At 36.3% G+C, this 26,401-nt stretch overlaps 1 protein-coding gene across 2 annotated transcripts in view; it reads right to left on the bottom strand.

Moving 5' to 3' along the window:
* Positions 1-26,401, bottom strand: part of ddx10 (DEAD (Asp-Glu-Ala-Asp) box polypeptide 10) — a 443,025-nt gene that overhangs the window by 45,904 nt on the left and 370,720 nt on the right. For both annotated transcript variants that reach the window (XM_039745618.1, XM_039745620.1), the window contains one exon: positions 12,568-12,719. In XM_039745618.1, the coding sequence (XP_039601552.1) occupies positions 12,568-12,719 (152 nt within the window). The remainder of the gene's footprint in view (positions 1-12,567; positions 12,720-26,401) is intronic.

Genomic DNA, 26,401 nt, shown 5'->3' with positions numbered 1-26,401 from the left:
TCTGGAATTGATTCCAAGTGTGGAATTTGTATTTGGGAGCTGTCACTGTGAACTCTTAATATGAGGTCTAAGGAGTTGTCATGCAAGTAAAAACAGTGCATCATTAGGTTGAGAAAAGAAAACAAGCCCTTTAGAGAGATAACAGAAACACATGGGATGGTAAATCAAACATTCTTAAACAGAAGGAATGCATCGGTGAGCTCAGTAACAGCAGGTGGTCTGTAAAACCACAGAAGATAATTGTGCTGGATGATTGCAGAATTCTGTCCTTGGTAAAGAAGAACCCCTTCACAACATTTAGCAAAACAAAGGACACTCTCAGAAAGGTAGACATATCATTGCCAAAGTCTACAATCAACAGAAGACTTAATGAAAGTAAAGACAGAGGTTGCAAACAAGGTGCAAACCACTGGACAACCTCAAGCATAAGAAGGACAGATTAGACTTTGCCAGAAAATATTTTTAAAGCCTGTCCAGTTCTGGAACATTTTTTAAATATGCCAGAATGCTGGAAAGAGAAGAGTATGGAGAAGAGAACAAATGGCTCATGATCTGATGAATACCACATATTTTATGAAACATGTTGGAGGCAGTTTTATGGCATGAACATGCACAACTGCGAATGGAAGTCAGTCACTAGTGTTTATTGATGATATGACTGCTGGCAGAAGTAGCAGGATGAATTATGAATTGTATGTGGCTATACTATCTGCAGAAAGGTCAACGAACAAGCAGCAACTGAAAACAGCTGCAGTAAGTAGGCCTAGCAAAGCATCACTGGAGTGGAACCCCAGGCCACAGGTTCCTGACTTCAGGCAGTTATTGACTGTAAAGGAGTTTCAACCAAATATTGAAAATGATCATTAATATTTATGATTACATTAGTTTGTCCATATACTTTTGAGCCCCTGAAAATAGGGGGACTATGCATACAAATGTCTGTCTTTTCTAAACAGCCCATTAAATATTTTTGTTAAAATCCTTGAATTAATGCTGAAAATTTAGAGTTCAATCACATCTTGATTGCTTTGTTTCAAATCCATTGTGGTGGTGTACAGAGCCAGAATTATGAAAATGTGTCACTGTCCAAATTCTTATGGACCTGACTGTGTATTACTTTATTACTACTAAACATTAAAGGTTCCAAAATGAAGCATGAAAATAGATGAAATTAAAAAAAGCAATTCATATACAAAGGATGACGCCCCATAAACTACTCTTGTAGCTTTTAGAAATAATTCTTGTATTTGCACACAAATCCAAAATATTACTCTTTCTCACCTGACATATTGCCTGCAAAAAATGAAAGAAAAAAAACTTTAATGCCACAGTGATACCATGATATACAGCTTAGAAAATGTTTCTGCAGATTGTTTACTGACTTATATTTTACACTTCACGGATCAAAAACAGATCTGCACTGAAAAATCGTAAACTGATGGGGTATCATGAAATGGAACAGGCAGTGAGTGTGAGCCTCAGTTATCGGACTTCATGCTAAATTTAGACCTGCTCAGGTCTTCATAAATACAGCACAAAGATCATTTCTGCTTTGTCTTTTCTTAATGTATTTATGTATGTAAAGTACAAAATATTAGACCAAACAGTATTGGCACCATTCTCAATTCAAGGGAAAAAATATACTTTTATAGCCAGGCAACATGGCACTGAATTTCAGTATACATAGAAAACAGGGTTTACACAATATCTAAACAACAAGAAATTTGTTTAATTCGTTCTATAGGTTAAAAGTAAAGGACTGGAGTGAGATAGTGTTCACTTTTTGAATGATAAAATGTATGTACTAAAGATGTACTGAACACGACAAGGAGTGATTCCTTTACAAATAAATAAAAGCAATTTTTCAGTCAAATACTGAGATACAATACACCTCTGTAAATTGAGATCAAGGTAAGCTGTCTAATACAATGCAATAAATTTATAAATGACCCAATCTAGTAACCTTATTTATAACTTGTGAATTATCCCATTAGATACGAACCTTGAAATAATGAATATTGTTAAACAGTATTGTTAATTCATTTAACCACTTAAGATCTCTTCCAACCACCAAGTATCACCTGCTTTTTGACTGTGTATGAACATCTTTCTATTATAAAAAAAATTCTGGGAGAGAAAGACGGGAGATGAGACATGATCTTCAAGTTAAGATCACAGAAGATGCTTAAAAGACCCATGAGACAAAAGAGATTGGCCACGGAGGGTCTCACAGGGTCCATAAACATGAGACTTTGTGCCATGAAATTGACCCAGGACCGTCTCGTGATGACGTAGAACATGAGATTCTTGCAAGACACGCCCTACTTACAATCAATATCAAATAAGACCACGGGCAGCAAAACACTCAGTCGTGTAAAGGCTTCACACACAGATCCAGGGCCCTCGGCGCATATAAAGCATACAAGGACAATACGTTATAAATGAAACGTCAATAACTAAAGAAAAAAGCTGCGCGGAGAAAAGAGACCCAAAAGCATTGGAGAGAAAAAAGAGCAAAAAAGAAAAAGGATAATCTAGATGCAAATTCAGAAAATAAGGAAAGTAATTATCAGCCCTGAACAAGTGGAATTGAAAAAAGCACGTCCAATCGGGCTCAGAATTAAAAGAAAGAGAGTAAAAGACAAAGTAGAACTTCATAAAGATATTCACAAATGTTGGCACTATACACATGCAGAGCAGGTTAGAGATTATGAAAGCAGTGGAATTTGAAAGGCTCAAAAAAAAAAACAAAAAAAAAAAAACGGAGCGATACACATGTGGAGAAAGTTGAAGAATATAAAAGTAGGAAAATTAGAAAGTATAAAAAAAATTAAGAAAATTACTACTCAAAGAAAGGAAAATAATCACCACGGACCAGGTAGCATTGAAGAAAAAAAAAAGCAGGACAAAGCAAAGGCCAGAAATAAAAGACAGAGTAGAAAACAAAATAAAACATTATAAAGAGGTTAAAAAACAAGGGGGGCAAACGCATTCAGAGCAAGATACAGAATATGAAAGCAGAAAAAAACGACAGTGTCAAAACAAAGAAAGTAAACCTCGCATTAGCGCAAAAAAAGAGAAATTATTACTTGGAGAAATAATGAAAAGGCAAATAGAGATCGAATATATGGACATACTGTATGATATGTCAGAAGTATGTAAATATTGTAAGGCTTTGAAGTGTAAGTCAGAGAATTTCAAAAATGTGGTTTACCTCACATGCATTTATTGGTTACTTTGCAAAAAAAAATTCTTAACTGCTGATGATGCAGATCGTTTTGTCTGTGCTGAAATTCCAAACAGAGAAACCTATCCTGAATTATGGTACAAAGTCATTAAACACATGTCTTACAGACCTCATTTACAAGATTCAGCACACTGGGACACAAAAGATTATAAAATATTGTTTTTACAGAAGTTCTGAAATAAAAGTGAAACTAATGAAATAGCAACAATTTAAAGAAAATAAAAAATCTTAAAAGTGTGTATCCGGAAAACAAAACACGGGGGCTGGCGAGCAAAGCCCCCTAGTTTTTAAAAAGGAAAAAACAAACTCCTACCTACATCAATTGTATATGTAGGAACAATGTAATTTGTGTCCAATTTAAGTTTTTAGGATATAAAAAAAATACTTAATACTAAACACTCAAGTGGCCTTTGAGTTAGGGGGATAGGGGAGTTCATACTTTGTGAGGCTCTTACTGTATTGTACCCTTAACAAGCCTAATTTCCTTAAATCATATGTACATATCTGCATTGCAAAACAAACTGTTTAGCCTAGCCCCTGCTCTCCTGGAACATTCTGATTCACTGTCAAAGCCCATCTTATATAAGCTTATTGACACCTGTTCTTCCTTCCTATGACTGAAATCCCTTTGTAAACAGAGTACAGCAGTCATAAAAGAGTTCCATAGTTCTAAATAATCACTTTTTCTGTTGTACAGATTTTGAAACATACTCAATGGAGATGCACTAATAATGCTCATTGGCAGATGTATTTAACTGATAACTATGACTGAGTATTGGTGCTTAATATTAGCTCAGTCACATGGCCTTCCCCAAATATGAGGCAATTGCTCAAAATGGAAGTTGCAAAAAATTTAGAACGGGACAAAGTGCAAAACAAAGTACAGCAGTTTGCAGCAAATCTTTTTTGGAAAGGATATGACATACATACAGACTAAGGGTGCTGTTTGGTGAAAATACTTGTTTTCTTTGTCAGCCTGCACAGAGGACAAGACGCAACCTTGAACTTTGGTCTAAGGAGGCAGTGACAAGGGCACCTGTTATAAAATAATAGTATTTTGCTTTTCCTGGAGCTGTCATGTACAGATTTGAATTAAGATTACAAGTTAATGTTTTAGGGTCTGAATATTAAAATTAAAAGTTTGAAATTTCTTTGCAAAGTTTCTTCTCAGGATGCAACTATGGCTTGAGGGCTGTAATCATGTTTCTCCCACTGACTAAAAACAGCTGTGAGCATACTTCAAGTGAATAAACGCTGAGAAGTGTTCCTTATTCCAGTTCAGTCAACAATGAAGCATCACACTGTGTGTGTAACTTCTATTCAATCTATTAATCATTACAATAAAGCAATTAAGTGCATTCAGTTGCTTAATTTGTGAAACACACAAAGACAAATTGAATCAAGTGTTTCCACTAACATTCAAAATGACTAGGTGGACCATCCAGTAATTTCTATCAACTGCCCAGTCATCCATAAGGGAAGAGCCCTTCTTATTGATAAAGAAATCAATATCTGGTAAGAGGAAATATGTAATGTTTGGTAAATTACAGGGAAAGACATAAGGAAAATAGCACAGAAAAAGGGGCAAAAGTGAGCAACATGGGACAGCCAACCTAGCAAGTATCCATAACTGCCAAAGGTCATGTGATTCCCATCCAGAATCAAATTTCTATAAAACAAAAATGCATGATCTTATGTATGTCTAGCTGGAGGCTGCAAACAGGGTTTTAAGGCTTTGTGTAAAGTCTTTGACTAATAACAAACAAAACCTTTCAATTTCACTTACCCACTAATTATATGTCAATAACAGAAAATACGGCAGACACTTAAGTGGCAAGCTCATGTATCACCAATGTGCACGACAGCACAAGTTTATTTTCATGTCTTCTTATTGTATTTATTTAGAATGCACCTTACATGTGAAATATAATAAGAAAATAAAAGAAAACAGAAAAGCAATAGCAAGGTGCCATTTTGAGCATGCAGTTAGAATTTTATAGTTGCAAAGTTTACCTATTCCATTCAATAACAGAGTTAAAATAGTCTTAATGAGCATTATCATAGGGAGCAAGTGGCTCTCCTAAGGTACATCCGGACTGTTACATCCCAAGACTTTTTTTTACTAAATCTTAGAGGAATACTTTTTTGTTGTATGCAAACCTTAAAAAATGAACATGTGTTCACATTCTCATAGTGTTTTACAGAGGGCAATATATAATAATCAAAGTCTGTATTTCAGTAGTTCTTTAATGATTAGGAATTTTTATCTGTGAAATACCCATTTTATGAGGAATTAGTGTAGCCTAAATCACACTATATTTACAGGGTTTAATTTCAGATTTGTTAGACTCATGCCTTTTAATTAAAAATCATGCACAGTTAAACTTAATAAAATGGGGAACTCTTGCTGTAATTTCAAAACAAATGGAAATAAAGGTGTACTGTTGTTGAGAGTTTAACCCATTTATAGTCAGAATTCACAAAAATACAGACAGTTCTAGAGTTACAAACATGTTCCATTCCGATCCACCTTTGTATGCAAATCAAAAATTGCACTGAAAATATCAGTTAATAGAAATGTTGGTAAAAATGTATGAGGGGTATTCAATTATAAACAGGAATTTTCATGCTCTGTTCTTATAAATAGTGCAAGGTAGACCTGACTCATTGGACAAACACACGTATATATGAACTTGTCATTAGTAGTGCCAGCTGCTTTTCCCCCCTTCATGTCCATTGTAATCAACATGTCTGGGCAGGAAGAGGTACACAGTAGTGGTGCGCAGGGCATCATTATTCAATTTTTGACAAATGAAGGAGTCATTCCATTACAGATTTATTTGAGAGTTAAAAAACAGTTTGGGTATGAGTGTCTCTCTCAGTCTAGAGTGTATGATTGGTGCAAGTCATTCAGAGAGGGACTATGATCTCTTTTGTCCACTTAAGGAACTTTTAGGAGGGAAGAAATTCAAGTCGAATGAGGAGGCTATTGAGGCTGTGCAAGAATGGGTCAACATGCAGTCAGGAGACTTCAACTCTTCTGAGATTTAGGAGTTTCCTGAGCACTGGAACAAGTGTATTGCTGTGGCAGGAGACTAAACAAAAAAATAGTTTGTAAGTCATTTCATTATATTCAATAAATAAAGCTTTGCTCATAAATTTCTGTTTATATTTGAACACTCCTCATATCTATATATATAATTCATTAAGGCAAGACACCCATGGAAAGCACGCCGGAAGGGGCGTGGATTCACTAAGCCGAAAAGTAAGACACCTATGGCGCACGCAGGAAGGAGCCATGCCCACCAACTCCAAGACCATTGGATACGACGATAACTTGCAGAGCCACGCCCACCAACTCGGACGCTACGACACAGAAAAAACGGCGTAATTTATATTCGTCTGTCGTAGAGGCCACATGCTACTCCGAGCCACGTTGACTGTTCATAGAGGCATGTTTCTCGCGGAGGTGAATCGCCATATGCAGCGTGTTAAACGGTTTGCAAGGGGTATCCCATGGGATCCTTAAAACATTCCTTTACAACTGAGGTTAAAACACAATGAAATAAGCAGTCTTTAAAAACCGAGTTTTCGGTTACGACGCACCACCGCGTGCACAATAGCAAACTGTTTTACAAGCTACATACAGCAATTCGCATCCGTGACAAACATGCGTCTTCTTAGATGCTCCTGCACTTTGTACACACCCCCCTCCCACCTCGCTGCTACCGTGGTCGGGTGTCTTGGTGGATTATATATAGAAAGGCAGCCAAAACCGCACAGAGCAATGAAAAGTCTACGTGAGTCACAGGTGCATCTGGACTGTGCAAAGACGACGACGACTCGAGTGACAAGTTGGAGGTGGGCACATGAGCAGGCAGTGCATACTGAACGAGAAATCAGCAGACTAGTATGACGGACGGAGCTGAATGGACGTCCTTCTCCTCTCCTCCCGTTCCACCCTCCGCGTCTGAGAACCGCACGGACGATTGTGTGTTGGTTCGTTCCGTGCATTGTTACAATGTTGCTTTTCTTACTGATTTATTACATTACCGATTTCTCAAATGTTAATTTTCTCCCTGTGCATAAAAATTATTAAAAAACCGGCCTGATTATGCAGCGTATGGTACGCCGCGGGTTGGCTAGTAATGCTATATTACTTATTTTACAGAAAAAAGTTTCAGAGTTCTCAATTAAATGACAGTGAAGCAATATTACCATACTTGAAATCACAAACCATAAATAAGTTAATCTAAAATAAGAGGCATGGACAGTATTTTTTGAACTTACAGTTAAACATCCTATACTTGTTGATGATATAGTACCTCATAGAGTTGGAAAACGCCCAAATACCACCCCACTAATGGACAATTGATTCCTAAATAAAACATGCTATCTTTGCTGAGATAATCTCCTTCTCAGAGCAATTACACTACTGAGACAGCATGGCTGGGAAGCGTACTTAAGACACTGAGAATTACAAGCAGTGGCTTCTACTGCTCAGTTAAATAGCCAGCGGCTGATGGAGCCGCCAAAATGTGACTGAATTTACTGTTTTGCTGGACATGCTGCCCGTTACATTCAGCTACATATGTGAACAAAAGCAAAAAATGACTGAAAATTGTGACAATGCCCATAGTCTGCAGTACTATTTTTAATTTTGAGTGTTGGCTGGTGCTTATTCATCCACGTCAAAACTAGTTCAACATGTGTGTTAGTAAAAAAAACACAAGTTGTTAGATGACAATTAAGATTCAGTTAAAAAAGAAAAAAATGGGGTTTATGTGCTCATCTACATCTGTGGAATGGTTGTAACATGAGACCCACCTATACACACTTTGTGCATGCGTGGCAAGTGCCAATTATCTTTTAGAATTAGAAATGCTAGCAAGATCCAAAAAAAAAAAAAACAAAAAACAAGTAAATGTTGAGACAAACTTCTCCGACCACACCTTGAGCAGTTCTACATTACGAGTTCATTTGAAAATAATACTTAAGATATTGATGCTTCAAACCTTCTATACTAGCTTGAAATTCTAGTGGTTTAGTTAATGACGCCACTTTGAAACTGAAGCACAGAGAGTGTTCTAATGATAATACTGTATTTCTAATCTGCTATTGGTCCCTTCATGTCACAGAGTTACACATTTCTGAAAATGTAATGCCAGCATGGTAATAATATTGATTGCTACATCAATTCCATTTTCAAATTCATTTGGTAATGTGCTTTTGGGAAAAAATACTAATATTTAAAATCCACAAAACAGATATTAAAATTATTTGCTGCAAAGATCCAATCCCTCACACTTGTAATTATAGTTTGAGATATTAAAAAGAGAACTTTTTAAAAAATCAAATATCTTTTTGTGGACATGGGAATTCTGTATCAGAAATCCAAAAATGGTTGCTATGGATACGGTGGGCTAGTGGGCTATTTTTTTTTTTCTAGCTTGAGGTCTTACCATGATGGAATGTGAGGTGTGTGTGAAACCTAAACATGAAACACATCCTTTAATCAGGCACTTGCGGATTTGTATGCTCAATGACAATATGTTTGCAATAGTTATGTTTCACAAAATATTGCTCACTAAGGCACTTCATAATAGATTTTTCAGGTTTAATAATTACTTTGGTAAAACAACCTAGAAACGATTACTATAGGCTTGCTTCCATTAATCAGCTGTGAATCAACTAGTCTGCAGTTTTCAGTATTACACTATACAATAACATTCATCCCCCCTCTCCTGACAACAAATACTGTACAACATGTGTGAACTGTTTCACCAATTTATTTCATATTGCATTCCACAAACACAAGCAACATCTGACTTAAATGCCTTCAGCAGTGCAGCTGGCTCCTCGTCTCATGTTTGCTTCTCCAACACCTATTCACTAAATCTGTTCCTTCACAGAATCCACTCTTTGACAATCCATCCAGCTGGCATGTCTACTGCTGCATGGACTAAGAAGAAGGAAGCACAGCAATGGTAGTGTACATGCTTTGTATTATTCAGACAGTACACAAAATGCCATTTTTTTGCTCACTCGGCTGATCCCTTTTGCCTTCCACAGTGCAAAAGGTAAATATTTAGAAATGGCAACTTAACTGATCACATTTTTGAAAAAGACTGTAAAAACTTTTATAGCCCTTGAATTACACATCTAGTTCAAGCACAGTCAAGCACAAGTCACATTCCAGTCATAAGACTACCAATATTCATGAATACTGCAGCAGAATGTGTATGGTCATAATCAGTGTATAATTTAGAAATTCTGTATAAATATGCATAGTAGAATAAAAAAGTAGAACAGTTAAAATTAATTTATTGTTTTATACCTTTCAATAAAAACACAACAATGTTTTGGAGGACATTCAACACTGTATTTTAAGCAAAATACACATAATCAGAAGATTTTCTAAGAAACTATAATCCAACAATTACAGTTTAGGTGGTTATTGGGCTGTTCTGTTGTTATCTAGTGAACAGGCTACAAAAAATCTTCCTCATTACACCTTCAGACTAGAGCAGCGATTCTACATACTTATCAGCTGTAGCATGATGTATATAAGATTAGGGATATCACAATACCACAATTTTTGTATTCAATGCCAACACCAGTAAAATTTTACAATATAAGACACCACAGCAAAAACAGAAATACCAATAAATGGCTTTTTTATTCCTCCATTTATTGAAGTGAACAATATTTAGCCTTTTCTCTAATGCAGTAAAAAATACTAACAGTAACAACAGTCTTAAAAGGTATATCCATCGAAAAAGTTACCCAACTACCACTTAGGTATCAACATCAAAATATAACACAAGCCCTAAATTTTAATATGTGGCAAAGATGGGGATCTCCACAGTATAACAACAAATGGGGTTTATAATCTTGGAGAGATTTCAGTACAGGATTTAAAACTAATGGTACCATCATAAACTACCCGATTCATTGTAGCATGTGCACATTCTACATTTATTATTTGATTTTTTTATAGTAATGAAAAACTACTGCTTAAAATCCATACTATATATATATATATATATATATAAAAAAATCAAACATTATTACATATGTACTGCTGAATTAGTGAATTACAAGATAATTCCAGTTTTTTTTCATTTAAACCAACTATTTAAAGCTGTTTTTGTAACAACAAGCTTTTAAAGTCTGGTCTGTCTGTGAACCAAATTGTTAGGTTTGTAATATTTGCTATTGTAAGATTTACATTTGCAACATTAGCAGGCTTAAAACATACTGCTAAAAAGTAATATTTAACAGATTAGTCAAATGAATTCAAATTTCAAATCAAAGAAACAAATGATGTCTTCATTTTCTATATCTGTCCCTCATTTTTGTGCATTTGTCCCAACTGTAAAGCCATCCTGTGTGAAATCAGACTTGTTAGTTTTATCCTTATCCTTTATTTTAGAGCCCCTGTTAACCGGCCTCTGTTCACAGTTTTTGTTGCATGAGTAATCAAACTTTGTTAATTCTCATGCCTGTGTATGAATCCAGAATTAGAAAACTACTTGGGTTGTTTTTACATGTACTTAGTAAATTTATAACTTTAAATAACGTTCTCATTATACCAAAAGGCACTACATAAATAAAATGTATTATTATTCAAATATATGACGTGTGCCTTCACTTACGAGTTATACTAATTAATGGTAGTTTCCCTTCAAAAGTCAAGCAAATGACAAACTTTAAATTCAGCATTTGCAGATCTGTATTTAGCAATGAAGTATGCGCTTTTGATAGTCCCACTAACTGTGTGTTTCGGAAATTACAAAAGTCTCTGTTAACACAGTACTCATCCGAGTAATTGGGAGACTGAAATTCTAAATAAATTTTATTTTGGTATTAATAAATGGAGCAACTCATGTCATCACTGCAGTAGACAAGCCAAATAGTCACTTAGTTTGAATCGTGCCTCAGTGTTTATTCTGGCAGTCCTCCCAATCCCATAGCCTTTTGTGTGAAAATGTGGATATGTGTGAGCCTGGACTGTATACACCAGTAAGAAAGTGGGCAGATGTTTGGACTGATGGACATCCGTAGAAGTGCTTACAGGAAAAGTGCTATATAAATAAAATTTATTATTACTACAATGCGAGAATAAATGCAAAGTCTTCCTTAATTTATTGGGATTGCAGGACACAGTGATTCATTTCATCATCTTTTTATCTCTTCTTCCAAATGCATGAAAGTTTCACTCTGAAAGCACGTGCAAATCTTTTTCGAATTAATTGCAAACTGGGATAAAAATAGTATTAACTTGAGCCTGTTTGGGTTTGTGTATGTGTGTTTTTTTTTTTTTTAAATAACAAGTATGATTCCTGTATGCACATGCTGAAATCTTTCAGAAACAAAAAAGCATTTACTGTTTTTCTTTTCAACATGTGTTGATGTGGTGCTGTTTTATCAACACTGTAAGCCATTTTTATACAGAGTTTCACTTAGGTTTTTCCTCCTATATTATTGTGCCTTCTGGAGTAATTCATCTAGATGCAGTAAAGTATGAGAGCAGTACAGACTTTCTTGGTAATAACGATACCATAAAAATGCTGGTACCGTTACCTTTTCAGAACATTGGTATCGAATTAGTATCAGAATATCGTTTTTTGGGACACCCTGGTATAAAATAGCAGATTAAGAACTCTGAACATTTATGAAAACTTAATTCTCATTATATATTACGTTGTTGTTTCAAAAGAAAGACACAATAAAATTTCAAAGTCAGTTACCCTCTAGATTGAAATCGGCAGGTCAGGTTTTTTTTTGTTTTTCTTTTAAACTTTCTAAAATCATACTGGGGGATTTTTAATGGAAGGTTTAAAACTCATTACAACCTAACAAGATGACATTTGTAGATGATGCAGATTAGAAAGAAAACGTCCATCTTTAAGTGCATCTTTACTTCAGGAGGGTCTAGAATTAAAGATTAAGGCATATAAATCACCAGGAGGTGATATCAAGGCCAGTGCTCTAGTCACTTTTCAATTGCCCAATGTGATGTGTTCTTAATGTGCTCCTATATATTACTTTTTTATTTCTTTATCAGTGAATAGTCAATCTTCAAGGGTAACTAGATCATTTAAATTTGCATATCTTCTCCCTTTGCTTTAAAAGCGTTATTATAAGCAATAACAACAATATTAAGTGAAGCTATTTGCCTCTATTAAGCAGTTGCTTCCTGAAAACACAACTTTCAGAGATGCAACAATGGCTTTCTTAAATAAAGAAAATATGAAACATTATCTTCAAGCAGTGTTAAAGAGTAATCTTTTTTCAAGTAAAGTATTAAGATATACCTCCTCATTGTGTCTTCATTGTTATCTTCATCTTCTTGGTCTGAATTTTTTAACTTATCTGGATCTGGTAGAGTGTCAGGGTCAAATTCATTTTCACTATCATAATTAAGATACACAATATCTTCTTCATCATCTTCTTCTTCACCCTCATCCTCCAATAAAAAAGCACACCACAAAAAATTAGGAAGATATTTTAAGTGATTATGATAATTTTATTATTTGATGCAATAATGATAATTTGAAATACAGTCTGAGAATATATTAAAATACAGTCTGTGAATAAAAAATATATAGCAGTTTATATTACATAAGCTATTTAGCTCCACCCCAGAAGCTCCAAAATGACTAAAGAAAGCATAGCTGCTTTTTTAGGTTACGAACCACATTAACTACCTAATTTATCATTTTTGAAGCAGTATGTTAGAAGGCTATACTAATTATGGCTGAATAAGTAAAGATGACATTATATCTTCAAATCAAGCGATAAATTACTTCAAATGCTGAAAATGATATTCTGCTTTAAGGTATGATAACTAAACAGCATTTTTTTTTTAATTTTGCAGAGGGTTTAAATAAACAAGCATATAACAGATATGACAAACAAATCATGACTAACATGATCAAAATAAACTGTTGCCCTTGGTAAATAGGTAAGTTAATTCAGTTAATTTCAATTTTTTGTTGTTATACTTTATTGTTAATCGAAAATTTTGTTGTTATTATCTGGTGCAAATAAACAGAGAAATTAACAAATAATTATCACATATACACAAATACCCAGTATTGGACAGAATAAGTAACAGTATTAGTAAGAAATAAATGGATCAAGATTTGGTAGTTATGCAAACTCCTTAAAGAAATACTGTTCAGTACACCTTACAAGGTTTCTGTGCCAATATTAACTAACGTTAGAAATAGGCCAGCAACAAACCCAGGTGTAAATTTAATATGCAATAAAGCAAACGAAAGAGGGTTGTGACATTTTTTACTCTAACGTAAGACAACTGTTTCCCTCCAAATATTCAGCCTTGTATAAAAATTCCACTGTATATTAAAATAATATGAAAGTGCTTCAGGAAAAAAAAAGATCTTAACAGGTTGCCCTGCCATTTCCAGTTCACATTATGCTGCAACAGTGCACACACCACTGAAAGTGCAAAGCAGTTAAATCAGCGTTGAACTATTTACTGAACAAGTGTCAACACAACAAAAATCTCCACCCTGCAGGCGTCTATTCCATTTCTGCTTTGAAAAAGATACAGTCAGAAAGATCATTTAAATGTTACTACCTCACAACTGAAAGTTATGTAAGGGATGAAGGCATTTTATTTCTTTCTTGTTTAACACAAGGGATTTACCTATAGCTATATTTTTGCATTTATATTTATTCTTCTCTAAATATTTTGGTGTGATTTGTTTAGAGTCAAAGAAAATAACAAAAATCAGAAATGCTAAATCTAAAATTTCACTGTAAGCAAGTGGCTAGCTTCTTCATACAATACATGCAAAAGCCCCATTCATCCATCCGTATTTTTTATGAACCTACTTTTTCTATTATGGTTTAATGAGGAGACACAGTATCCTCCCTGCATCAGTCACAACACTGAAACCATTCCTGGACTGAAAGACTGTTTAATGCAGGGCACATAAAATACAGTATAATGAACACAAAGTTTGAAACACTGAGACTTCAGGTGCACAGACAGTCCTTGTGTAGGACTGAGAGCATGAAAGTCAAGAACTTAAGATTGTATAATTAAAAACCTCAATTAGTGCTAAATGATTACTGTATTCAGTGCCTATAAAAAGCATTCACACTCTTAGAAGTTTTAACATTTTATCGTTATACAACACTAAAAGATAGTGGATTTAATATGGCTTTTTTGACACTTCTCAAAAGAAAAATACTCTTTAATGTCAGAGAGAAAACAGATCTCTGGTCAAAATTAATTACAAATATCAAACACAAAATAACTGATAGCAAAAGCTTTTATATGACACCTAAATCCAAATAAAGCATTATGTATATCCAAATCTGTTACTTGGAGAATCGAAGTCAGAATGGATGATGGAATGGTCCTTACGGATGACACTGCAATTGTTACCCACTGGCTGGCTACTTTGAGCAGCTGTTTAAAGCAGATCCTCCGGCTAGGACGCTGGACATCTCTGGGTGCAAAGGCCATTTATCTGTTCTCATCCTCTTAGATCTGAGTGCTGCATTTGACACCATTGATCATAATATTCTTAGAAATCGCCTTAGTCAATGGGTGGGCCTCTCTGGCAGTGTCTTAAATTGGTTTGAATCCTACCTGGCAGGTAGAAAATTCTTTGTGAGTTGTGGTAATCACATCTCAAAGACACATGATATCCGATATGGTGTTCCACAAGGCTCTATCCTGGGTCCGCTGCTTTTCTCAATCTATATGCTTCCGTTAGGTCAGATTATCTCAGGTTACAACGTGAGCTACCACAGCTAGGCTGATGACAAACAGCTGTACTTATCAATAGCACCTAATGACTCCGACTCTTTCGATACACTAACACAATATCTTACTGGTATTTCTGAATGGATGAATAGTAATTTTCTCAAACTAAATAAAGAGAAAACTGAAATGTTAGTAATTGGCAATAATGGATTCAATGAGGTTATCAGAAATAAACTTGATGCACTAGGATTAAAAGTTAAGACGGAAGTAAAAAATTTAGGGGTAACCGTTGACTGTAATCTGAATTTTAAATCGCATATTCATCAGAGCACTAGGACAGCATTTTTTCACTTAAGAAACATAGCAAAAGTTAGACCTCTTATATCATTGAAAGATGCTGAGAAATTAATTCACACTTTTGTTTTCAGTAGACTAGATTACTGTAACGCACTCCTCTCAGGACTACCCAAAAAAGACATAAATCATTTGCAACGAGTGCAGAATGCAGCTGCTAGAATCCTAACTGGAAAAACAAAATCCGAACACATTTCTCCAGTTTGGATGTCACTACACTGGTTGCCTGTGTCATTCAGGATTTACTTTAAAATACTGCTTATGGTTTATAAAGCCTTAAATAATCTCGCTCCATCTTATATATCGGAATGTCTGACAACCTATATTCCAAATCGTAACCTCAGATCCTCAAATGAGTGTCTCCTTATAATTCCAAAAGCTAAACTTAAAAGAAGTGGTGAGGCGGCCTTCTGCTGTTATGCACCAAAAATCTGGAATAGCCTGCCGATAGGAATTCGCCAGGCAAATACAGTAGAGCAATTTAAAACACTGCTGAAAACACATTACTTTAACATGGCCTTCTCATAACTTCACTTTAACTTAATACTGATACTCTGTATGTTCAATTCATCATAATAACTATTCATAGTGGCTCTAAAATCCGTACTGACCCCAACTCTCTCTTCTGTTTCTTTTTCCGGTTTCTTTGTGGTGGCGGCCTGCATCACCACCACCTACTCAAAGCATCATGATGCTCCAACATTGATGGACTGAAAGCCAGAAGTCTACGTGACCACCATCATCAGGTCCTTCCATGAAAACCCTAAATACAAAGAGGACTGTTTGACTTATGTTAGGTAGATTGCCCAGAGGGGACTGGGCGATATCGCGGTCTGGAACCAGCCTTTGGAGTTTTTTTTTTTTTTTTCTGTCCACCCTGGCCATCGGACCTTACTTATTCTATGTTAATTAATGTTGACTTATGTTTATTTTTTTATTGTATCGTCTATTTTTCTATTCATTTTGTAAAGCACTTTGAGCTACATTTTTTTGTATGAATATGTGCTACATAAATAAATGTTTGATTGATTGATTGCATGGTTTGGGGGGCTGATCTTCCAATTAGCAGTGAACCACCTAGTCTCACTGAGATTGCATAAGTGGTAAATCAGCTGAGGGTAGGGAAGGCTGCAGGGATCTGTGTTACCTGGGGTGAACTTCTCCAGGCTGGTGGCAAGGATATCCACCTCACATTGCAATTCAACTTTGCTTCCATCTGGGACACAGGTGTCATCCTAACTGAATGGAAAACATGACTTTTCATCCTTACCTGGAAAGGGAAGGATGATCACTTGGATTGCAGCAACTACAGGGGATAACACTGCTCTCGGTGCCAGGAAAGGTCCTTGCTAGGGTCATCCTCAATAGGATCCATGATCACTTGCTCACCTACCAGTGACTGGAGCAGTCTGGTTTTATGCCCAAGAAGTTCTGGTTTTATGCCCAAGAAGTCTACCATCAACCACATCCTATCACTGATGGTTCTCAAGGAGTGCAAACGTAAATGTCGGCAGAGTTTCTTTGCAGCCTTTGTTGATTTTTGTAAAGCATTCAACTCAGTCGATTGAGCTGCCCTATGGGACATCCTGAGAGTTTATGGGATCACTGGATGCTGGAGCCTCTATGTTTTCCCAGTTGATTATGGGGTTTATTAGTGGTGCATTCTTTCTCCTATTCTGTTTAATGCTTGCATGGACTGGGTGTTGGGCAGGGTCGTGGGGTCCAGCGGCTGTGAGGCATTTGTTGGTAATGGTGAAGAAAGATTTACTGATCTTGACTTTGCTGACAATGCTGTGATCTTCGCGGAGTCAAAGGAGGCTGAGCGAGGAGTCTGAATGTCTGGGCTTGCAAGTGTCCTGGATAAAAACCAAGATCCAGGCCTTTAATGACCTTTTGGGCACAGCCATCGGGAGTGTGGTTGTCTGTAGAGAGAATGTCAACCTTGCGAGAGACACTCACATTGGCAGCGAAATTCATGCCTCTGGTGACTCTTCCTATGAAGTCAGCAGATGGATTGGGGGAGCATGGGAGGTCATGAGGTTACTGGAAAGGGGTGTGTGATGCTCTTTATATCGTTCAAGTCATTAGAGTCCCAGTGTTTCTGCTTTGCTATATGGTTCCGAGACAAGGACACTGTCCAGTGATCTCAGACAAAGACTAGACTCCTTCGGTACTATCTCTCTTCGGAAAATCCTTGGATACTGCTGGCTTGACTTTGTGTTGAATGAACGTTTGCTCATGGAGTACCAAATGAGGCACATTACCTGCATTGTTAGGGAGAAACACACCGTTGGGTCCAGTAAATAAATCCTGTTTTATCACACCAACCCAAACTTAATAGGAGTGTCAGAACAGCTGAAGTGCTGAGAACCAAAGGTGGAGATGTCCATGGTTCAAGAAGTTTCCTCACGTGCATATGTACAAATATTTTCTATTATGATACAAATAAATAAATAGGAATTTTGAATGAAATTTTGCAGAACAGTCAAAAAAGAAGAATGTAAACTATTTTGTATGGTAAAATACGTGTAGAAAGTCTTATTAGTTAGATCATTTGGTTAGTTTGTATTGAATCTCTAACAGTATCAGTAAGTAGTTCATTAAATAACATATAAATATTAACATATATTAATGTTAAATATAATGAGGGCATTGAATTTAAATGGATTTGAGACTATAAAGTTTCATTAAAAAAACAGTTAATTTATACACATACAGAGCATATACAGTGGAACCTCGGTTCACGACCATAATTCGTTCCAAAACTCTGGTAGTAAACCAATTTGGTCGTGAACCGAAGCAATTTCCCCCATAGGATTCTATGTAAATACAATTAATCCGTTCCAGACCGTAAGAACTCTATGTAAATATATTTTTTTAAAGATTTTTAAGCACAAATATAGTTAATTATACCATAGAATGCACATTGTAACAGTAAACTAAATGTAAAAACATTGAATAACACTGAGTTTAATGAGTTTTAAGCACAGGGGAAAAAAAGGAACAATATAAACAAATCCGAACTTTATTTAAAAACCAACCATAAGCAACCAAGAAATTAACATTGCAGGAGTTCACGTTAATAGCCTTACGACCCGATCGCTGTAAACACTTTTTTTAAATGAGTTTTAAGCACAGGGGAAAAAAAATGAACATTTGAAAAAAGAAAAAAGTAACATTGCAACAATTCACGTTACGAACCGAAAAATGAACATTTGAAAAATCCATAATACAAAAACTAACAATAAACCAAGAAAACTAAACTTGCATGTGTCGAGTTCTGGCATGAAGTGAGGAGGAACTGGGTGGAGGGGAGGTTACAGTTTTGAGGGAGAGTCTGGCTCCACGATGGAGGGATGGTTTCCTTCAGGTGTTTTCTCTGTTGTGATTTCTTGGGTTTGTGTTTTTTTTAGCTGTTTAGCTGGTGGATCAGACTTGGTGGGTGTGCCGGTGCATTGTCCATTAGAAGGCATTTTTTAGGCAGGTTATTCTCTTCGAGATATCGCTTCATGGCGGGAGCGAAAGCCTTGTGCAGCCATTCCAAAAACAAGGTCCTTGTGACTCAACCCTTCATGTTTGCCCTCCACATCACGTGCAGTCAGGCTTTGTTTACATTGTGCTGCTTGAAAGCACAAGGGTTCTCAAATTGGTAAACGAGTAGCGGCTTGATTTTTATGTCGCCACTAGCATTAGCACACAGCAAAACGGTTAACCTGTCCTTAATTGGTTTATGGCCGGGCATAGCCTTCTCTTCCTGTGTAATGTAGGTCCTCTTCGGCATCCTCTTCCAGAACAATCCGGTCTCATCGCAGTTGAAGACTTGTTGTGGGATGTAGCCTTTGTCCTCCTCTAATTTTGTGAAGTTTTTCATGAATTCTTTCGCAGCTTCAGCGTCAGAACTAGCAGCCTCTCCATGCCACCACACTATGAATGCCACTTCTCTTGTGAAACTTTTCAAACCATCCTCTACTGGCTTTAAATTCCTCACTTTCACCACTCGTAGAAGGATAGTTTTGCAGCAAATCGCCATGAATCTTCCTGGCTTTCTCGTATAACATCGCCTCACTTACGCTATCCTCTGCAAGTTGCTTCTCGTTTAGCCACACTAACAACAGTTTTTCCACCTCTTCCAGCACTTGAGGCCTCTGCCTGGTTAATGCTGTAACTCCTTTTGCAACATCAGCTGCTTTAATAGATTCTTTCTGCTTTAGAATAGTCAAAATTGTAGATTATGACTTCTTGTACTCGTCGGCAAGATCAGTAACACAAACGCCACGCTCATACTTTTCAATAATTTCTTTCTTTACTTCAATTTTCTTCAAAACTTTTTTCTCACCACTCTTCACTTGCTTAGAAGTCATAGTTAACTGCAAAAGCACACGAAATACTGTAGAGCACAAAGAGAGCGCAGGTAAAGCATGCACGTCTGACTGAGAACAATGAACAGGGAGAGGCTGAACACATGCTTAAATACAGTAATTGGCACATACGAACCGGAAGGGAAATGAAATAGAGCACAAAGAGTTCACAGCGAAAGCGCGCATGGAAGTGCAAGCAAACACGTCTGACCGAGAGCAATGCAACACGTGCGAAAATCATCGGCGCGCACAAACCGAAAGGGAAACTGGCTTGTTTGTATACCGAGTGTGTGGTCATGAACCGAGGCAAAAGTTTGGCGAACTTTTTGGTCGTAAACCGAGTTGTACGTGTACCGAGACATTCGTGAACCGAGGTTCTACTGTACTGAGGAGGACTGTGCTTCAGTATCAGGTAATGGCACTTTTTCCTTCACTAGCCTTTTGTCTTTTTCTCTTTATTATTTGACTGTTATTTTTAAACTATAACTCCATCAACTGGGAAGAAGAAAGTGCAATATTATTTATTTTTAATTATTGCAATCGGTTTATTCTTTTATTATTGGATGTATTGATTGGATTGTAATGAGTTACATTTCAAAGAAGGCCCTTCATTAAACAAATGTGTAAGCTGAATGTAATACAGTGGGAAAGCAAATAGGCTTTGTAAGCCTTCAGTAGAGATGAACCCCGGCTATCAATGAACAAGGCAGAAACAGGTCTAAAACCCCTTGTTTTGGAAAGGGAGTATGAGCTCAATATGAGTGCAGATTTATATAACTCACATGGGCTTGCTCTCAGAAGTGCAATTTGTTTCAGTCACTCATCGTGTATTTCTGATGTGTACAGAAGACTTTTATTCTTGAATAATGTTGATACAGTCTGAAGGAAACGTTGCACAGAACTGCCTTCAGTGGCTGTGTATGTTATGAATGTTAAGTGAATAATATCCCACTAAAACGACACATACTTGATGGGTTAGACATCCTTTTTAGGTGTTTCCATAAAGCACCTATTGTAATAACTATGCCTGTCTGTCTGTCCACATGAAAAAACTCTGCACCCCCATGGACCAATTTTGTTGAAGCGTGGCACACTCAATTTTTCTTCAAGGAAATTTTTGTTAATATATCTTGAATAGATCACAATATAGACAGTTTAAAAAATTTTAAATCTTCTATTGAAAAGTGTAGACAAATTTGAGAACTCATCTAATTTAAAAAGGAGAAATGTTCTATGTGACTTCAACTACCAATTAGTTCAATGTTTCAATTTTACCTTGGCAGCTATTACACCAACTTTGCCACTTTTTCGCCTTTGACAGATGCTGCAATGGCAAACAGATCCCCAACACAAGTTAATGAAAAAAAAAGCAGACTGTGTGAACAAGATAGGAAGTCACAGTCACTGGCTGCTTCCACAGAAACCGCTGCATGCATTTTCTTCCTTCTGATGCTTTAGGCCATAACAGGTAAGTTAAATGATCCTACTAACCTTATAAAAGTATAAAATGCTGTATAAATCAAGTACCCTGTGATGTGTAAGCCATTGTGCACACAGCAATAAATATTTAGTCAGTACTATTTACCTTACACTAAACCAATATCACAGCTTCACTACCTACACATTATAAAGATTTACAATTTTGTTGCCACTACAATTAACTAAGATGGTGAGAAATCCAGGTGGCAGGGACAGCCCCAATTTCAGTCTATGTGTCCCAATAAATAACTGAAGAATATCAAAATGTTTTAACAGGCTGTCCATCTAATAAAACATTGCTCTACTGATACAAACATCCTCATAATATATTTAGAACAGCATGTACAAAAATCCAAAGGGGATCCCCAGCTCCCAGTAATTAATGCGCTCGAAGTGATATAGGTATTAAAGCTCTGAAGGGGAGAGCTTAATTAAGAACTTGTGTCAAATTTGAATAGCATCTCCAGAATGACCAAGAAGCAGACAAAAAACAGACAGTACTGCTAACTGACATCTATTTTTTTCCACTTCAAGCCATGTGTGGAATCTTATGTGCTCATTTGTGAAAGTATATATTTTTTGTATGCCCTGAACCCTCACTATTGATGATGACATAAAGCAGGCATTAAAAAAATGAGGATTTTCTTTATGTGATGGCCTACATGCTACATAAAAGTATGATTTTGGGACTTTGAAAATCTGGTCACCCTATAATTTTCCATCTGAGTGCCACATTCACTTGATGTTCATAATATGTAGTTACTTGGTATAATAAGGTTTGCCCTTCACTTATGTTATTCCCTAACATTTGTCACAACTGAACTACTTTGCAAGTCCCATTTTGTGAAAATTACTAGGGACAGACACGTTTAAGCACATCATCTCATCTTCCACCCCAAGCACTGTTGACCCACTCTAGTTTGCCTACCGTCCTAACAAATCGACGGAGGATACTATTTCCCACGTACTGCACCCCACCCTCAGTCATGTGGACAAGAAACTATGTGAGATTGTTGTTCATTGACCATAGTTCAGCATTCAATACAACAATACCCTGTAGGCTGTTTGTGAAACTGAGGGACTTAGAACTCAACAACCGCTTGTGTACATGGGTGCTGGACTTCCTTACAGGTAGAACACAGGCAGTGAGGGTTGGTAACTGTGTTTCCAACACCATCAACACAGGAGCTCCACAAGGGTGTGTTCTTAGCCACCTGCTATACTTCCTCCACACCCATATTCCTCCAACACCATTGCGAAGTTTGCAGATGACTCAGTGGTACTGGGCTTCATCGCGAACAACGATGAGATGGCATACATGGATGAAGTTGCAAACCTGACATTATGGTGTCAGGAAAACTGCCTCCAGCTAAACGTCAGCAAAACCAAGGAGCTAGTGGTGGACTTCAGCCAGAGACAGCAGCGGGACCATAAGCCCCTCATCATTAACGGGACTCCATTGGAAAGGGTGAACAGTTTTAAATACCTGAGGGTTCACATCTCTGGGGACCTGACATGGTCTGAACACATCCAAGTTCAGACCAACAGGGCAAAGCGGAGACTCTACCATCTCAGACAGCTTACGATGTTTGGGGTCTCTTCAGGGATTCTAAAGACTTTCTGCTCTGGTGCTGTGGAAAGTATCCTGACACAGAACATTACATCTTTTACATCCAGTTTGGAAACTGCTTTGTTCAGGACCATAAAGCCCTACAGAGAGTGATCTGTGCAGCGGAATGCTACTGCAGGTCAGCTCTATCATCTATGCAGGACATTTACACCAGAAGATGCAGGACCAGAGCTCTCAGGATTATTAAAGACTCCTCTCATCCCAGCAATAGCCTGTTTCATCAGTTACAATCAGGCAAAAGGTTTTGTAGCATCCTGGCCAGGACAGAGAGACTCAGAAGGAGTTACTATCCTCAAGCCATAAGAATGTTAAATCAGAACATGCCATCTCATCCATTACCCTCCACATACTGGACTGTAAGTTGTACTATGCCGTCTACCCATACCTTGTTTTGGAATTGGTCTGTCATTTAACTATGCACCTGTCCAACTTTGGTTTTGCACAATAATCACTGCACTATTGTACCTTAACACTTATGTAATTCTACTTTATTCACTTAATTTTACTTATTTATTATGTTCTATTATACTGTTATCTTTCAATCTAGGACGTTTTTTGTTAATCTCACTGATATTCTTCTAATTTTGCACAGTTTTGATCAGAAGATCAGGATGAATTTCATTGCGTGTTTTCTTGTATATGACAAATAAAGAATCTTGAATCTTGCACAGAAGGAATTAATTACAAAGATTTTTATTTGTTTAATTTTTCTCTTTTATTTAGTCTATGTTAATTATCAATTGCAAATTGTCACTATGTGTGAATATGGTGGGCCCTTTTGCCCATTCCTGGTGAGATAGCCTTTGGCCCCTGAAACGGGGTTGAAATGAGACAGTTGTTGTGTACAAAGGTGTGCTGCCATACTAGCTGGCATCTTGAAATTGCCCCATTGCTAGTGTGTGGCTGTTTGTGTGTGCACTGCAGTGCACTGGCTATAGCTCAGCTGTGAATTGAATTAGTCACATTAGAAAATGAACAGATGGATAGTGAATACTAGTATAAGTAATTAGTCAGAATTTATTCCTGCATCTTGGAGAAAAAGAAAAAAAAAATCAATTGCTCTTATGTAAACATTAATCTGTTTGCTCCCTAACTATAAATCAGTGCATTGACTGATTGGTAATTATACCTTTTGCCATTTAACCATGAGCTGTATCTGCTTCCCTAATTTTCCCACTGCCAGTTATTATTGAATGTCAATATGACTTACGCGTTGGCAGGGCAACATAATGAATACCTTAGCATGGTAATTCCAAAATACCATCCCAATGTAAGGTCATTAACATCAAATAATGCATGCTGTGATTTGGCTCTGTCTATGTGCAAAATGTTTATTATCTCATGGCTATAGCTGCAATGAAAAGGAAAGTTAAAACAAAAAGAAAAAAAAAACAACAAAATGCTCATTAACTAATTAAATTAGGCATGTTAACTCTTAATATGCAAATTCTAAATAAATTTTAAAAATAAAAAAATTCAGCTTTAAACTTTGTTTTATTGGATGACTCAAAGACACCATTCATAATTCAATTCTCTAAAACTGCTTACAACCATGAACCACATCATTAACTGTGCCCACCTCTAAAGTCTGTATATGGCAAAAGGGTTACATATATGTGTTAACCAAAAAGTTTGAAAAATTAACCAACTGTTTCACACTGTTATTTTGCATACTATATTTTATATGGCTTGCCATCAATAAGTCACTTTACAAATAATGCAGTAATTATAGTCAAAGCAAGCAAAAAGAAAACAAAGGGCAAAGGACTATGGCAGTATAGAAGTTTCCAATAAGTGGCCAACTGCAAAAAATAATTACATCAAAATAAAAACTCAGAAACAGCTAGTTGAAAATTCAAGAGAAAATAAAGGTACAGTATGAATATTAGCATGAACAAACAAAGGGCAGAAAGGCACACGGCAGGAGGTAAGAGGCTAAAACAGTCTTCTCCTAGAGATGTGCAACAAAACTGTCCAACAGGGAGAGAAGGATGGGTGCTGCAGGATGAAAAATGATGACGGGTAGCTGGGTGGGATGGAATTTATTACTTTCTTTTAGGTAGAATTTTGCAACATCTTATGTGGGCACACTTTTGAAGACGACTTCACAATTGACTGGGTCTATACAGCACTATTGATTACTAGTGTCACTAGCTTTAGAAACACAATAAATAAAAATGAATGAACAAGAAACCAACATATTAAGAAAGAGCCAAGAATAGTCTTTGACAAAAGGCTTATAAGTATCTTACTCTTTGACATCAATATAATGTACTCAAGCTACCACTCTCTGAACAACCCTAAAAATAAGAACTCAGGTACTTGCCTACCAGACTGGGCTATATCCATTAAACTTTATAAAGTATACCAATAGAAATTGTAGTAGAAGAAATACAACATTTTCTTATTTGCATGATGAAGTAAAGGCAATTGCATGCCTTGCTAATCAATTAGTTCAGCACATATTACCAACATGTAAGAATGTATACAGAATTTATAACACATACTATATATCCCCTTGGGATTAATAAAGTATCTATCTATCTATCTATTCTAAAGCCAATGCAATTCTGACTTTGAAAATTATGTGATACCTACAGGCACGGTATGCTTTGTTGTAGCCCGATTACTTTATTTACATTAAGTAATTTAAGCCAAAACCAGCAACATTACTGTGTTTTAGTACTGAATTTGCTTGGAAGTATGTGCCAAAAGACAAAATCTGTGTGTAATATGACAGATGAATTATGTTGTGAGATTATTAATATAACAATAGTATGCATATAAACCTATACTAACTCTAAAATAATTAAAACAGGATATATTGGTAATATTGTTTTTAATACTATATGTAGCATTTATAAGAGGTAAAAATGTTTGATTAAGAGTTATACTCAAAATGCTGCAATGTCAAAAATTACCAGTTTTGCTTTTTTTATAATACCTAAATGTGTGTGCGTGTATGACACTTGCCAGACTGCTTAAAATGCTTTATGTGATTAAAAGGACAGAATTAATAAGTAAACTGGGCAGCATTCCTCCAAAACGCTCAGTGAACAAGTTGATAATGAAATTATGGATACTGGAAATATCTTCCGCAATTCAGTGCCAGTTCAAAAGAAGTCACTTTAACAAAGGCAGACCCAAGCTAATGATGGCATTTATAGCACACTCCTTCACCATACTTTAGTGTGTGTGTTTGATTGATGTTATATAAAAAATGGATGAAATAGGGCTTTGTATTGTTAAGAGATTCAGTCTTGTAGAAAATAGATGCAATCACATGAAAGTCTGAGATCAAATATAAATACTAGTAAAATGCTACACTAAGATACTTTAATGTATGTTGATGCACCATGAGGCCAACAGTACATTAATTAATCGATGTAAACATTGTCTGCATTGTCTGTACTTTATTTAAAATGTACTGCAAACTGTCTGAACAATTTTTCTTAACCTCAGTTTTAATTAGGAAACATGAGAAAAATGTACAGCTGAAACTGCTCCTAGGAATTTTGTGCTCAATGTGGTACTTATTTCAGCATGAAGCTGAACACTCTTATGGTTGTTAAAGTGCTTTATTT

Source organism: Polypterus senegalus, chromosome 2 (genome assembly GCF_016835505.1).
Source record: "Polypterus senegalus isolate Bchr_013 chromosome 2, ASM1683550v1, whole genome shotgun sequence".
NCBI classification, from domain to species: Eukaryota; Metazoa; Chordata; class Cladistia; order Polypteriformes; family Polypteridae; genus Polypterus; species Polypterus senegalus.
The sequence above is the reverse complement of the archived record's forward strand: the minus strand, read 5'-3'. Positions and strand labels throughout refer to the sequence as shown.